We start from the raw sequence: 15,513 nt of genomic DNA, 5'->3' as shown, positions 1-15,513 counted from the left end.
CATCCATTAAAAAGAATGAAAGAGTGCCATTTGCAGCAACATGGATGGATCTAGAAAGAGTTATACTGAGTGAAATAGGTCAGACAGAGAAGGAGAAATATCACATGACATCCCTTATATGTGGAATCTGAAAGGAAATGATACAAATGAACTTACTTAAAAAACAGAAAGAAACTCACAGACTTACAAAATAAACTTACGGTTGCTGGGGGTAGGGAACAGTTAGGCAGTTTGGTATGGTCATGTACACACTGATCTATTTAAAATGGATAACCAACAAGAACATGCACATGGAACTCTGCTCAATGTTAGGTGGCAGCATGGATGAGAGAGGAGTTTGGGGGAGAATGGATACATGTACATGTATGGCTGAGTCCCTTCACTGTTCACCTAAGACTATCACAACATTGTTAACTGGCTATAAACCAATACAAAATAAAAAGTTTTAAAAACTTTTATTTATTTGGCTGTGCCGGGTCTTAGTTGTGGCATGGGGGATATAGTTCCCTCATTAGGGACTGAACCCAGGCCCCCTGCACTGGGAGCATGGAGTCTTAGCCAGAGGACCACCTGGGAAGTCCATTTTTTTCTTTAAAATATACTTTTTCTATCTCCATAAACTGAAATGCTCTCAGAAACACTGATTAACCTAGGTGCAGTGAGCATCCCCAGTGCCCAGACTGTAGTCTTGAAATACCACTACAAACTAAGGCTCTAGGAGATTCTTGATTCCAGGGCTCGGTCAGGTATTGTACAAAACAAGCCTCAAAGACTACTAGAGTGACTCAAAGCCAGTATGAAGAACCCATCACTGTTCAAAGCTGGTATTATCTGAGTTTCAAAAAGGATAATTGCAGTGGACTAAAACCCATCAAATATACTTATCTTCATTATTCAATGATATTTTTCAAAAAACAGTGATCACCATTGTAAAGTAAGATGGGGCCAATTATGTTCTTGAAAACTGATAAAGAAGCTAGCATTTTTTTTTGCTACATGAAATGGGAAGCCAAACAGTAGACGAGGAAAAATATCTTTATAAAATTATTCCAACTAATGAATAAAAATAAATGATGCAATTAGAATCTTATAATTTTGCAGACCAAGTGAATCAATGAATCCAGGCATTAAACCTCAATAGCTCCTAACATCTCAAAATCAGACATTATGTGTCACCTGATTAAAGAATATACCACCATCTATATGTTCAATCCCTTTGGCAAGACTATAATTCTGATCAAGTTTTGGATCCAGCTGACAATTTCTAAGAAATACAGAGCAGAGAGGAACATACTGAGGATTATTATGAATATATAATTATCAAAATCCAGACTGTAGGAAAGTCTACAGGTCAAATGATCCAGGTTCTTGAAAAGATAGTTAAAGGGAAAAAAAATATGAAGGGGTAACTTGCAGATTAAAAGAAACTGTTTTATCAGGTAAAGGAAAAAACTTCCTATGTATACAGTAGTTCCCTTTATCCAGGGGGGATATACTCCAAGACTCTCAGTGGATGTCTGAAATCGTAGGTAAAACCAAATATCATTTCAATCCATTTATATATCTATGATAAATCTAATTTAAAAATTAGGCACAGTAAGAGACTAAAAACAATAAAATAAAAACAGAACAATTATAGTGATACTGTAATAAGTTATGTGCATGTGGCCTCTGCCCTCAAAATATCTTACAAAATCAAGGTCTCTTCAGTCTTAACTAAGCACTGCAGATGTAACTTGGGCAGTTTGAGGTGGGACAACAAAATGGAATACAAATTTCTTTTTCCTTCATTATAATTTCATGGATAGAAGATTCGTTTCTGATGTAAATCTTAGCAACTGCAGCATGTGATTTTTGTTCTTTCCTTACTAAGTTGAGAAATTTCACCTTTTACCTAAAGGAAACACTCTGTGGCTTCTTTGTGACTTACCCAAATCACCAGCGTCACTACACTGGCACTACTGGGTTATTATCAAGCTAAGTAAGGGTGACTTGAACACAAGCACTGTGACACCTCAATGGTCATCTGATAACCGAGGGGTTTACAGAGAGACTCATGGGTGGGAGAGGCTAGACAAAAGGATGATTCACATCCCAGGGGGGCTGAAGCAGGAAGCTGAGAGAGTTCATCATGCTACTCAAAATGATATGTCAATATGATATTTCTGCAATTTTCCACTCGTGGATAACTGAAACTGAGGAAAGTAAGTGAAACTGAGTTTAAGGAGGGACTACTATACAAGTCATAAAACTTCTGCATTTAGAATATTCAAAAAACTCCCACAGATCAGCAACAAAAAGGGAAAATCCAACAGAATAAAGGGAAAAACCTGAACAATCAATTCACAAGAAATGACCAAAAGACATATGAAAACGTATACAGTCTTTTGTACATAGCACCCCATCCTCTAGTGTGATTAAAATTAACATGACTAAGTATCAATTTGCTGAGAATATGGAGTAAAATCTTCTCAAAACCTGATGGGTAGAATGTAAAGTGGCATAACCAGTTTGGAAAACAGTCTAACATTATCTATTGAAGTTGAAGATGTGCCTATTCTATACCCACAATTTCATTCCTAATCATATATCCAGTAGAAATGTGTGCACATGTACACCAAGAGACATGTATGACAATTTTCACAGGGGCACTGCCTTGAATAGTGCAAATCTAGAAACAGTCCCAATTTTTAAAAATTTATTTATTTTTTAATTGAAGGATAACTGCTTTAGAGAATTTTGTTGTTTTCTGGCAAACCACAACATGAATCAGTCATAGGTATACATATACCTATGGCTGCCTTTTGAGCTTCCCTCCTATCTCCCTCCCTGTCCCACCCCTCTAGGCTGATACAGAGCCCCTGTTTGAGTTTCCTGAGCCGTACATCAAATTCCCATTGGCTGTCTATTTTACATATGGTAATGTATGTTTCCATGTTACTCTTTCCATACATCTCACCCTCTCCTCCCCTCTCCCCAAGTCCGTAAGTCTATTCTGTCTGTACAAACAGCCCAAATTTTGATCAGCAGAATAAACTATTTATGTGCATTCATAATGTACAGAAACGAAAATGAATGAAATACAACTACACACATACATATACATGAAACTCACTAACATACTATTGAGTAAAACAAGAATTCTGTTCACATAGTACAAAAGCGGGGACTCCCCAGGTGGTCCACTGGTTAAGAAAACACCTTGCAATGCAGGGTATGTGGGTTTGATCCCTAGCCAGAGAAATAAGATCCCACAGGCCACGGAGAAACCAAGCCTACACGCCGCAACTAGAGAGGTCAGCACTCTCTGGAGCCTAAATGCCACAACTAGAGAGTCTATGCCCTGCCAGGAAGGATCCCACATGACACAACAGAGATCCCATGTGCCACAACTAAGACTCAACGCAGCCAGATAAATACATACATAAATATTAAAAAAAAAAAAAGAATTCACATAAAATTTAAAAACAGACAAAAGAAAGCCTGAACGACCAAAAAAAAATTTTTTTAAGGCATGGAAATTATCAAACCAGTCACTTGGAACAGTGATTATTTCTTCAACAAGGGAAACATTATTTAGGGGGGTAACACAGAGGGCTTCCAGGTTAATGGTTTTACTTCTTGACTTGGAAGAGTCACAAAGGTGTTCACTATAAAATTATTTGTTGGAAAGCTATATATATATATTTGCTCTAAATACTTTTCCATAGGTACATTACATTTCATAGCATAAAATTAAAATTTGAAAACAATAAAAAATTAGATAAATATCAGTGAGTCTTTGGGGTGAGATGTAAAACGTAACAAGACAATGTGCTGCTAAGTCAATCTGGGTAAAAAGACTTAAAGCTGATTGCTAGCTATCAAATAATGTACTTTGTTAATAAACATGCTTATTTTATAAAAGTGGTAAAATACCCTTAAAATCTACATCTTAACCATTTTTAAGTGTAGAGTTCAATACTATTAAGTTTATCACACTGATTTGTACAGAGACTAGCTTTAAAGGCTTAAAAATAATTCAGACTGGGGTTGATGTTTCTAGATGAATACTACAACTCTAAATTTTTACTATGTCCACTAAATGATGGGAGGTTGCAAGGCAGAGCAATTTACATGCTTTTTTTTTTTTTTGCTAACAAATCTGCATGAATAATTTAATAAGAAAAAAATTATCTGATGAAATTTATCATCTGGTGGCTGTTTACCATGAGGATAGTGAACACAAATTTATGACTCAGTTCTAAAGGATCATTCAGATTTTTAAGGCAATCCCCATTCTCTCACAAGGCAAATCAGTTCATCACATCAGATCACCCATATGAGTAAAATACAATTCAAATACAGTAGCTAGAGCATTAAAAGCAGTGTCTGATTTTGAGGTGTTATTATTTCTAGTATTTCCATCACTTAAATACATGATGAATAAAAGACCTATATACAATTTGGTCTCTAATTTGATAACATTAATACATACTTTTGGAAAATCATCACACATTTTAAAATGCTGCTATTGCCTATCACTTGGCAGCTTAAATAAATGTGATTTTTCTTTACCTCTGTGAAGAGATGAGCATCGTCAGAAAGCATATTATAGTCCTGGGCACATTTCTTTGCAGAATTCTGCAAAAATTTTAGGAATTCTGTAACTTCTTCATTCACGTGTTTTTTCATATCCTGATTTTGACAAAAAAAAAAAAATAGACATATCTTGGAATAAGACACCTGGTTAAAAACAATCACTTCTCAATCACTGCACTAATAATTTGAACTTAAATGATCATTTCCAAAGCAGAAATCACAAAACAGATAACTGCAAAAAGAGAAAAGCTGATGACTAACACTACAATCAGAAATTAATAAATTAATTTAATAAAATGTTCTGAATTAACATAAAAAGGGACAAACACTCAAATGGAAAAATAAGCACACATATGAACAGGCAAGTTACAAAACAAGAATTAGAAATGGTTTATAAACACATGCAAAGTGCTTATTTTCATTAGTAACCACTATAATATAAAGCAAAAGATTGCCATTTTTTCCCATATGTTCAGTATTAGTGAAGATATTCTGGAAAAACCTTTGTACAATAGTGGTACATACAAACTGGTTTAAAATTACTGCAGAACGATTTGCTCATGTGTAACTGCAGCTCAAAGCCTTAAGAACATGTATAGTTTTTCATCTGGTAATTATATTTCTAAGAATTTATCTCAAGGAAGTGATCACAGATATGAACAATGAGTTTGCAACAGTGATGTTCAACACAGCAACACATAATTGAGAATTCAGAAATTACTTAATAATTACACAAAAATTTTAAAGTGATTCAAGGTAAAGTTCTACTACTAGTACTCAACATGAACTAGGGTGAAATATACTCAGAACTAGAGCAAAATGCCTTAACTATGAATTAAAGCATTAATATTGTCAGTTAAATTCCTTTTATTTTTAATTTTTATTAATGATATTTATTGTACCTAAAAAGCAAATTTAAAATACTTTCTAACTTTTAAATATTTTTTATGGAAGCTGAAGAATAGAATACATACCAAGTACTGCAAGTAGTCATTTTTATTTATTCCAACAGTTTTGGAATTTGCAGGGACTTTTGCATATTTAACCAATAAATCCACATAATTTCTCTGTTCTCTCTGGGAGAAACGAGAGAAACGAGGATAAGGAACTCTTGGTTTTGGAAGAAGAACCATTCCAACTGTGGTTTTAACTTTTTCCTTTGCTTGAGCTGCTGAATTAACTGTCGGCTCATTTCCTACAGAACCTGCTGAGGCATTCAAATTTTCTCCTATACGTCTGGAAAAAAAAATACAGTTTACAAATATGTGCTTTTCATAAGAAGATTACTATCATGAAACTTCATGATTCTCAATCACCAGGGAGAATATAGAGTGATTAACAGACTAAACTCTGGATTATTATCTAACTCTGCCACCTGCATTTTGATATTTAGCCATTTAGTATAAATTAAGTATTCTGCAGGATAGTATCATATCACAAGTCTACCTTCAATTACCTGATGGAGAGGAAGAGGCATATTCTTAAACAAGTTATTCAGTTTGGAAGTTTCTCTCCTTTACTGAAGAAGAGTTAATCACTCCTGCCAATTATATATGCAGGTATTTTGGATTCACATTTTATTACAATGCAAGTTGCTTTTTAATACTCAAATTCTTCAATAAGATATATCAGTTAATGTACTGAACAAAAGCCACTAGGAACAGGATAGGATGAGGTCATAAACCTGCAGTTCACAAATTCATTGAAATTCTAAATTTTCAGGTTTCCCCTGCATTTATTATCTCAAGAGTTAAAAAGAAAGCTTGAACACCGTGTGGATATACTCTATGGAAGCAATGGTTGTTTGAAAAAAGTTGTATAATCCTCTACCACTCATGCACATGGCTGAGTCGATCGAAATGTCTTGTATGAATACAGGAAGTCTTGGCCTATCTATAGTGAAATGCACTAGAGGAAAAAGTAGCGAGTAGCTAGAGAACCTGTTACCGTATTTGTTTACAAAACGCCACCCCCAATTGAAAAAAAAATCACCTTATTATCCCAGTTAAGGTACATTAACACAAATTTCTTACCTGGTACATATTCTGTCTCTGTTACTGCTATTCAGTGTTATAATCTACACTTTTCATAAGAGTCTTAAAGTACACACACAAAACTACATTCTCTTAGCCTCTGCAACTTTAATTTCCACCACAGTAATCGTACCCTATGATTTGGTTCCAAACTAAACAACAATAACCAAAAGGAAGGGAAACTAATGAAAGGATGAATGTCTGCTGATTCATTCCTCATTCCTCCATTCATTAGTATTTATTTTGAGTGTCTACTACCATATGCCAGCCCTATGCTGGGTAGTAGACATACAGCCACACAACTAACGCTGAGTGTGGTAAGTCTCTACTCTCTAGGATTTTATAATCAAGTGGATCAGACAAATGAATGGGGAAGAAACAGAAGTAAATACGTACATCAATACAATGTGACTATGGAGACCTAGGGTTTCCAAACTGAACATATTGAATAGGTGATTGGAGAGAATCCTAAGGATATGAAAATCAGGGATTAAGAGGAAGAAAGCGGAGGGGAAAGAAATATCCAGAGCAATGATTCTCAATCTAACAGTATTAACCCTCAGAGCATTCTGGAAGCCTGTGCATGTATCTGGGTTTTCCCAAAACAGAAGAATAGAAGGCATTTAGAGGTCAAGAACACTAGATTTTTATAATGTGTGGTAGTGTCCTGCACAACATTCAGAAGTCATTTCAAACTTTCCCTTCTCATATACAAATAAGTGTGGTCTGTTATTATTACTGTATCATTATTATTATCCAGCAATAAATTTTACTTTTATGATTTTTTTGTGATATAGTTTATCTTAAATCCAATTTTATTCATGTTAGCTGGTGCATCTGACTACTTCATTAAATCTTCTAGTGCAGTAGCATCTACTATAGTACACGACAAAAATGATTTTCCTTTTATTTCACATTTATGTAAAGCATTATTTTATTTTTTTATTTTTATTTTTTTTTTGTAAAGCATTATTTTAAAGTATTATGTCTGTGGCTACTAATATCTATGAATTTTAATTCATAGCAAAGAGGTGTCTTACTTCTTATTAACATTTGTCATGCAAAGTAGGAAAGTTTCAGCCTCATAAGTCTGAGGATTACCAACATCTGTGTCTGGATGAAGGGTGAGTCAAACCCCATCTAAAACTACCACTAATGTGTTTTAGATCACCTTTAAAATACTAGAATAAACATGGTAAAAATTTCAAAATTCTTTAAAAAAAAAGACTTAAAAGGCCCCCCAGTAAGCAAAATATTCAAGACTACTCTTTTAGAACTAAACTCTGTATGGAAAACTAATCAAGAGGGCAGGTTAGTGAACAGAAAAAGAATATTGGAAATTAAAATAAGGATGCTTAGATTGGCTCTGAAAATAATACAGGTGAAGACATACTTAGCTACTAAAGTTTCTCCAATAACTGCATAAAAAATAAGCATATTTTAGGTTAACAAAATGAATATTAACTGCTGATCTTGGGAGAAATGTAATACAGCAAATTGATTTCTCACTAGAAAATGTCTTGAGAGCTATTCAAACCTAACAGTATTGTGTCCGCAACTCTTAACAATACTGCTTCACAGCTGTCTCTCTGAATATGAGAACATGTCTGTCCTTGTGGCACAAACTGGCAAATTTAATTAAGCTGCTGCAGCAACAAGATGCTGACTCAGATATGCCAGAGTAGGAATGTCAAGAAATTCTAGCAGTTTAAATTGGCTACATTCAGCAAAGAATGAAATGGCAGCGCATCAAGATCATTTCTGTGTGCAGTGCTGTCAAAATCTTCATCAGGGAGCAAGCCAAAAGCATCTGACAGGGTTTCTCTATCCACATTTACAGCATTATATTTAATTTAAGTTGATAGTTTGAAGTTTTCATCCTTCATTTTGTCAACTACCCACTCTCCTATTTTACCTTAAGCTTCTATGAAAAAAAGGCAGAATTCAAAACTTTTTGCTTCCTGTACTTTAAAGTCTCCTGGTTTGGGTAGCTTCTTTAAGTAGCATTTGGAAATGGTGCTTCTAGCTCCCATCTCAAGTCTACCTGTACCCACTGAATTTGATTTACTTATGTACATTAAACATGTTAAAAAATTTTTTTCTTCTTTTTTTGTATTTGAAGCTACTTTCCCTTTTGCTGCCTTAAAACTCAGTTATAAATATCTATAACCAGAAACTAATTTTTTTTTTGAAACTAATTTTTTAAAAGGCAAAATTTTTATCTTTTAGTGGAGGGAGAAGGATTGAATTAAAAACCTCACGTTGAAAGTAGCATAAACAGAGGTATTAATATTTTCTCAAATATGTTATTTATAGAAAATAAAAAATTGCAAAATTAGGGCTAATAAATTTACATTCTTTCTAGTTTTTTTTTTATCAAGAAAACTGGTAATTAAATATAGTCTGAAAATTCACTCTTACTATAAGAAAAAAAGATTTTAGGAGTTAAGTGTACTCAGCTTCCAGTAATATGTCCTCTTCTTTACGTATTTCAGACTATAACCCACACTTGGGATATGCTGAATAGAACCAGATTCACAAAGAATCATAAAATATTTAAGAAGCAGAATGAACAAGACTAATACTGGAAATTTTTAGTCTGGAAAGATGAGGCTGAAATAAAAGTTAATAAAAGTGAGTTTTTAAATTTTTTTTTAAGAGTAAAGATATATGTGCACTAAATCTCAGGACATGAATATTGGTAGGCATTCTTTGATTCAAATAAACAAAGGCAACTGTTTAACTGATAACAAGCTTTAAGAAGTTAGTTATCTCCAAGAAGTGGTACAAGCTGGATAATAGAAATAGCTTCTGAAAAATATTCATAGATGCACACTGATAAAGAATTTATAGTCTTAACCTTTTGTAGTTGATACTTGCAAAGAAAATAATTATGCACTTCGGCAAGAAATGTTGCTCCTGAAACTGCCTTTTTTAAGCAGTTCTGAAAATGTCTCATTAATACAACTTCTGCTTGCCTTTATTTGAACTTACCTATTTATCTGATGGAATCAAAAAAGGATTTGTTTAATGTTTTTAATGGCAATCTGGCAATATCTATAAAATTTAAAATCACACACACATCTTCCTCTCATAGGGACTTATTCTTATACCAGCAAGTATATAGAAAGGATGCTCACTGTTTCTAATAGCAAGGGAATGAAAACAGCCTAAATGAATATCAGTGGTAGTAATGAGTTGATTCCACTAGAAATACCACAATCACCAGAAAACTAGGAGGAAAATTAGAGGTGAGTGAGATACCTCCATAGAAAATAGCTCATTATCTTTACAGGAGTAGTTTTAACAGCCTAGTGAGGGTAGGAGACAGATCAGATCATAGTGAGATGTTCAGTGAAATCAAGTGCAATGGGATGTGCAGTAAAGGGAAGGTGTTCTTCTTTTTCCCCCCATTCTGTTTCTCAAATAGATGCTCCAAATCTGTCTTTTGACTGAAGCATTTAGTCCATTTAAAGTAATTTTTGGTAATGCTATCTTGTTAGCTGTTTTCTGTAGGTCTTACAGCTTTCTTCTCCCTCATGTCCCCCCGGCAAGCATATACAAGTACAAAGAAGTCTAAGGACAAATGAGAGGAGAGGTAACACTACCCAGGAGGGAAGGTGAAATTCAGGGATTGAGACAGGACAAACTTGAGCATGCTTAAATACTGATCGAGAGAGAAGAACGAGGGAATTCCCTGATGGTCTAGCAGTTAGGACTGAGCTTCCACTGTAGGGGGCACTGGTTTGATCCCTGGTTGAAGAACCAAGATCCTGCAAGTTTGTGCCACTTGACCAAAGTGCCCCCCACCCAAAAACAAGAGAGCTAGCGAAGTGGGAGTAACAGGGGATGCTAATTGACAGGGCACTGAAAAAGTGGAAAAGATGGGGTCCCATTCCATGCAGAGGGTGGAAGTATGTTTCTCCATTGCAAAAGAAGTGGAGAAAAGATGAAAGTAAACATTGAGCTCTCCTAGGGGAGCTCCCCAATTCTTCATCTGGCATATTATCATTTCTTTCTAGTAAACTTCATGACTCAGTTTTAAGATTCATCCACAACAGAGTAGATGCAGCCAATCACAAAGGAAAGAAGAGCTGTTATAAGCAGGCAAGCAGTGAGAAGGGGAAATTATTACTGTCACAACACACATTCTCATACCAGAAATTTGGTGGCAGGAAATCTGTGGCAATTTGGTGGTATCTAATAAAATATAAAATGTTTATAGTATCTGCCCAAATAATTCAATTTCTATAAATTTATCTTATAGAAATAATTACAAGAAATTTATAAATGTTACTGTTAAAACTGCACAAACATTTTACAATGTAGAACTGGCGAAAAGAATTAAAAGTATCTCTGTATAGTAAAGTAATATGCAGCCATTAAGAAGACTGAGATAATATAGGGGCACAAAATACCTAAAGTATTATGTTAAATGAAAAAACCAAATTGCAAAAGTTTTATAGTGTTTATAGTATTTATAGTGTGATTTCCAACCTACATCCCTCTTTTTTGGGCCGCATACTGCATGGCTTGTTCGCTGACCAGGGATTGAACCTGGGCCCTCAGCAGTGAAAGCATGAAGTCCTAATCATTGGACATCCAGGGAACTCCCCCCATTTTTAATATGTATCTGTTCATGTGTAGAGAAAGGTCTTAAAAGATGTTACATATATACACCAAAGAGTGGTCTTTTGGGGATACTAAGTTCTTCTATTTTCTAATTTTTACATTCCTATAATTCAAATGTTTCACAGTGGATATAGACAGGTAGATATAAAACTTCAAGTATCAGAAAAATATCAAATATGTATATAAATAACCAAATAAATAAGCATATTACCTGCTAGATAAAATACATAGTTCTTTTAAACTTGGAGCCATGGAATGATCTTTATAATTTTCTCGAGAAAAAAACGTCTTAAGACCATTTTTTGGTGAAACATCCCTGAAAAACAAAGTAATTTACTTGGATTTGACAACTGAAATATCAGGCAAGATTAACAAGCATAATGGTACAACTGCAATTTAAAACTACAAGTCCCCGACCTCTCCTTTCCCAGAAAATCACTTCTTAATGTTTTAACTTCCCATACCAGAGTTTAGATGTTTTACTTCTTGTATAGTTTTTAAGCTAGGCCCATTCTGAAATTCTCCAATTTCAATAATCAGCCTTGTTTTTTCCTTTAGTACTCATTTTAGACTCTGTGGCATAACATTAAGCTGTTTGATTGCTCAAAGAAAATGCTTCCCAACTTATTTTTGTCTCATTCACTATTGTGCTCGGCCAAAAAACACTACAAAGACTGATTATCCAATTATTTTTGTTTACTTGGCAAATGTGATCAATAGTGTGCCTCTGCTAAAACCACTTGTAAGGTCATATACGATTTTCCATACTGTAATTAACTTACAGACTAACATACTGTAGTCAAGGCTTTCCATCTAGTAAGTGTCAAATAAATGCTGGTTTAAGGAAACAATTTATAAATTAAATACACTGAGACCCATTAATCTAGGGAGGACAAAAATTAGTAGGATTCTATAGAAAAGAACAGTTCCAAGGTCTATAATACATTGCAAAGGCAATGCAAAGGCCCTGAACCACACTTGGTTTCACAATATCAACGGTATAGAACAGCATCTGTGTTGCATTTGAACATATTCTTTATAGCAAGAAGCATAAATGAGCATATCTCTAGGAACTTACAACAGAACAATCTAATCAAATAGCACCTGCAGCTGGCCATTCCTAAAATGGGAAATTCTAGCATATTTGCCCCATATTCATTTCTATTTTTAAAGGTGTTTATCTAAAAAACAATGATTAATGTACAAACAATAAAATTAAAAAATCTTATTTGCTATACACCAGGGTAGTTTCTTATTACTTGCTATGTATTTGTGACATCTCATTAAATTCTAAAATTTTTGCATAACATACAAAAACAAAGTCACAGGCCCAGGGATTGTGAGCTCCTTGGAGTAAGAGAGCACTGTTTGCAATAAGCATGTACTTATTAAGCACATACTGACTTTATCTGATAAATTTGACATTTTACACTTTGTAAATTGAAGGTGTATAGCATGTTACTTCGATAACATTTCTATATTGTAATATGATTGCTAGTGAAGTAATATGAATATTACATCATTATACACAATATCATCATCTACATTATACTAGAAAACATACTGATTGAATCTTTGAGTCAGGTGCTATCTTAGCTATCATTGTTATCTCTTGTAACTTTTATATTCTCCTCTGCTAGCAAACTCCTTCACTAGTATAGATGTTCAGTAAATGTGTGTCAAATTGACCTAAAGCAGCACATACATTAGATTTCTATTGCCACTATATTACTTTAAATAGAGTCCTTTATTTGGGATGCTCTCATACACTTCTAAAATAGTCTATGCATTTACATTATCACTTGATATAGATTCCAATATTACAAAAAAAGCTTGTCAATTCTTAAAGAAGGTCTATTCCTTGTACAGATATGGGCTAGGTTCTTGAATACAAGAATATTCCAGTATCTCTCCTTCACTAAGACCAACAATAAATACAGGATGGACTTATACACAGATGCAATCCAAGTGCTGAAATGTCATCACTTTAGGAGAGGAAGTACAGTCAAAGGTAACTCAAAACTGCTCAGTAGGTGTGGATGAGAATTGTAAACTCTTAAGCTACTGAACTTATCCTCTTGTTTCCTCCAGATCTCTTCAGGCCAGATACCCTCCTTTCCTAATCTAGTCACCAGACCCACTTCAATCTCGTTTCGTAGGTGCCTAGTCAGTCCCTCAGTTGTATCCGACTCTTCAAGACCCCCATGGACAGCAGCCTGCCAATCTCCTCTGTCCCTGGCATTTTCCAGGTAAGAATACTGGAGCAGGTTGCCATCTCCTTCTCCAGGGAATCTTCCTGACCCAGGGACTGCACCTGTGTCTCCTAAATTGGTAGGCGAATTCTTTACAGCAGAGCCACCTGGAAAGGCCCTCAGTCCACTTTAGGGGATTACAAACAGATGTAACTCACCAGTTCAACCTTGGTTCACCCATGGCCATCATGGAGTTCATATTCCTAGATTTCTCCTTCACTCTAGTTCACAATTCTGCTGCCTGGCAGTGCAGGCTCTTAAAAAAAGAGGATTTCTCCAGAATTTGCACTCAACTGAGGAAAAACCAAAGATCAAGAACAAAATCAGGTGACTGGCGGGCCAGATACTGTTAACTCAGATGAGGCAAGAACCTGTTCCTAACACCTACCCTCACCCGACACAGACACTTAAAAACAGACACTTAAAAAAAAACAAAAAAACAAAAAACAGAAAAAAAGCAGACAGATGGCTGTTTCCAAGGTCTTTGAGGCGGAACCGCGAAGCTGACACAGGATCAGTCCTTCTCCATTTAACTTAATTCCAAGAACTTCGCGAAATAAGACAGAAACACATTGGCATTCTCACTGCTCATATACTAAATCCCGTTAGGGCACGGGATGTATATCTTCACTCAGCCTCCTGCCCCGACTCCCTTACTGCCAAAATAAATCATGCTTCCACCTTCCCAACGATAAATTCTGGGGAGCGACGAAGGGCAGAAGCTCTGTATATCAAGAATCTTTCAAACAGAACCTCACTTTTGCGCAGACTGAGGTCTAGATAACCTAAGTGGCATTTAACGGGATCACGAAGAGGAATCAATAGCACTACAAATCTGGTCTGAACATCAACACTCCAAGTTCAGTGCGTCTCCTGTCATCGTGTGCGTACAGATAAAGAGTTTGTGGGCAACGCAGCCAAATGCTAGAGTCTATCTCTCAGTAACGGACGGGCCTCACCTGTTCCTACTGAACCCACCTTCCACACTTTTGCCCGGAGAGAGGCTGGGGCGAGAGAGCCGAGGAAGACACAAGGAAGGCTGAGGGAAAGGGAACCAAAGGAGAAGCAAGGTTTCAGGGAGCTAAGAAAACGGCCAGCAAAGCCGGAGAACAGGTCTGCGCTAGCACCAGCTATTCAGGGTCCCGGCACGGCCAACGGGCCGCCATGTTCCCGCCTCCCGACTCTCCCGAGCGCGCCCTCCCCACCGCGTCTCCGTCACAAAGCTGCCTTGCCGCCCACCTCGTGGTCCGCGGCGGCTCTGGCCCAGACCGCGACCCCCCCGGAACAAAAACACACCCTCCACCCGACTCCTCTCTCGCCCGCGCACTCCCTGGGAAGGCCTTATTTAAAGGACGCGGCGGCGCCGCCTCGACCCTGCGTAATGGCGTCACCAGTGACGCAGTGGGCGGGGCCCTCTCCAGGTCCCCAGACTCCTGGTAGTCTGCCCTGGAAGCTGAGACAGGATTTGCTGGACACTCGCTTGAGGGGCTGCTGCTGCTAAGTCGCTTCAGTCGTGTCCGACTCTGTGCGACCCCATAGACGGAGCACACCAGGCTCCTCTGTCCCTTGGATTCTCCAGGCAAGAATACTGGAGTGGGTTGCCATTTCCTTCTCCGGGCTGCATATTGTCCTAGAAACTCCTCCACCTTGAGGGTATGGTAAGTTGGAAGGAGGACAGGTGACAAGTACAGTACTGGACATACCCAGACTTTGTTGTGACTTTACTCAAGTGTCTTAACTGACTCATCAATAAAATAGAGATATTGTGAGCACGTGTGTGTGAGCGTGGAGCACCTATTCAGCAGTTTTTTGAGAGGATTAAATGCATTTTCCTATACTTAGAAAAGCGCTACAACCATTAAGCTGTCTGTTTTTCTTGACTAGCAGCAACCTTTTATACCAAGAAGGTTTGCTTGGTTACATCTCCCTTCCAGAATACCACATGTATACTGACCTGTCCCCTTACCTCTTTGGTTCCTCAGAGCTGAGAGGCAGTCTCCTGGGTTATACTCTTC

General features: G+C 36.5%; 1 protein-coding gene across 2 annotated transcripts in view; it reads right to left on the bottom strand.

Moving 5' to 3' along the window:
• Positions 1 to 15,098, bottom strand: part of ICE2 (interactor of little elongation complex ELL subunit 2) — a 60,994-nt gene extending 45,896 nt beyond the window's left edge. Inside the window, exons 1-5 of one of the 2 annotated variants that reach the window (XM_043471795.1) lie at positions 14,795 to 15,098; positions 13,657 to 13,791; positions 11,458 to 11,562; positions 5,556 to 5,817; positions 4,558 to 4,677 (exon numbers count right to left, since the gene is read on the bottom strand). In XM_043471795.1, the coding sequence (XP_043327730.1) occupies positions 4,558 to 4,677; positions 5,556 to 5,817; positions 11,458 to 11,562; positions 13,657 to 13,697 (528 nt within the window). In that variant the 5' untranslated portion in view covers positions 13,698 to 13,791; positions 14,795 to 15,098. Of the gene's footprint in view, positions 1 to 4,557; positions 4,678 to 5,555; positions 5,818 to 11,457; positions 11,563 to 13,656; positions 13,792 to 14,737 lie in introns of both variants that reach the window. The other variant, XM_043471794.1, reaches the window with a different exon arrangement.
• Positions 15,099 to 15,513: the final 415 nt, after the last annotated feature.

Source organism: Cervus canadensis, chromosome 6, assembly GCF_019320065.1.
Source record: "Cervus canadensis isolate Bull #8, Minnesota chromosome 6, ASM1932006v1, whole genome shotgun sequence".
In the NCBI taxonomy this organism is placed as follows: Eukaryota; Metazoa; Chordata; class Mammalia; order Artiodactyla; family Cervidae; genus Cervus; species Cervus canadensis.
The sequence above is the reverse complement of the archived record's forward strand: the minus strand, read 5'-3'. Positions and strand labels throughout refer to the sequence as shown.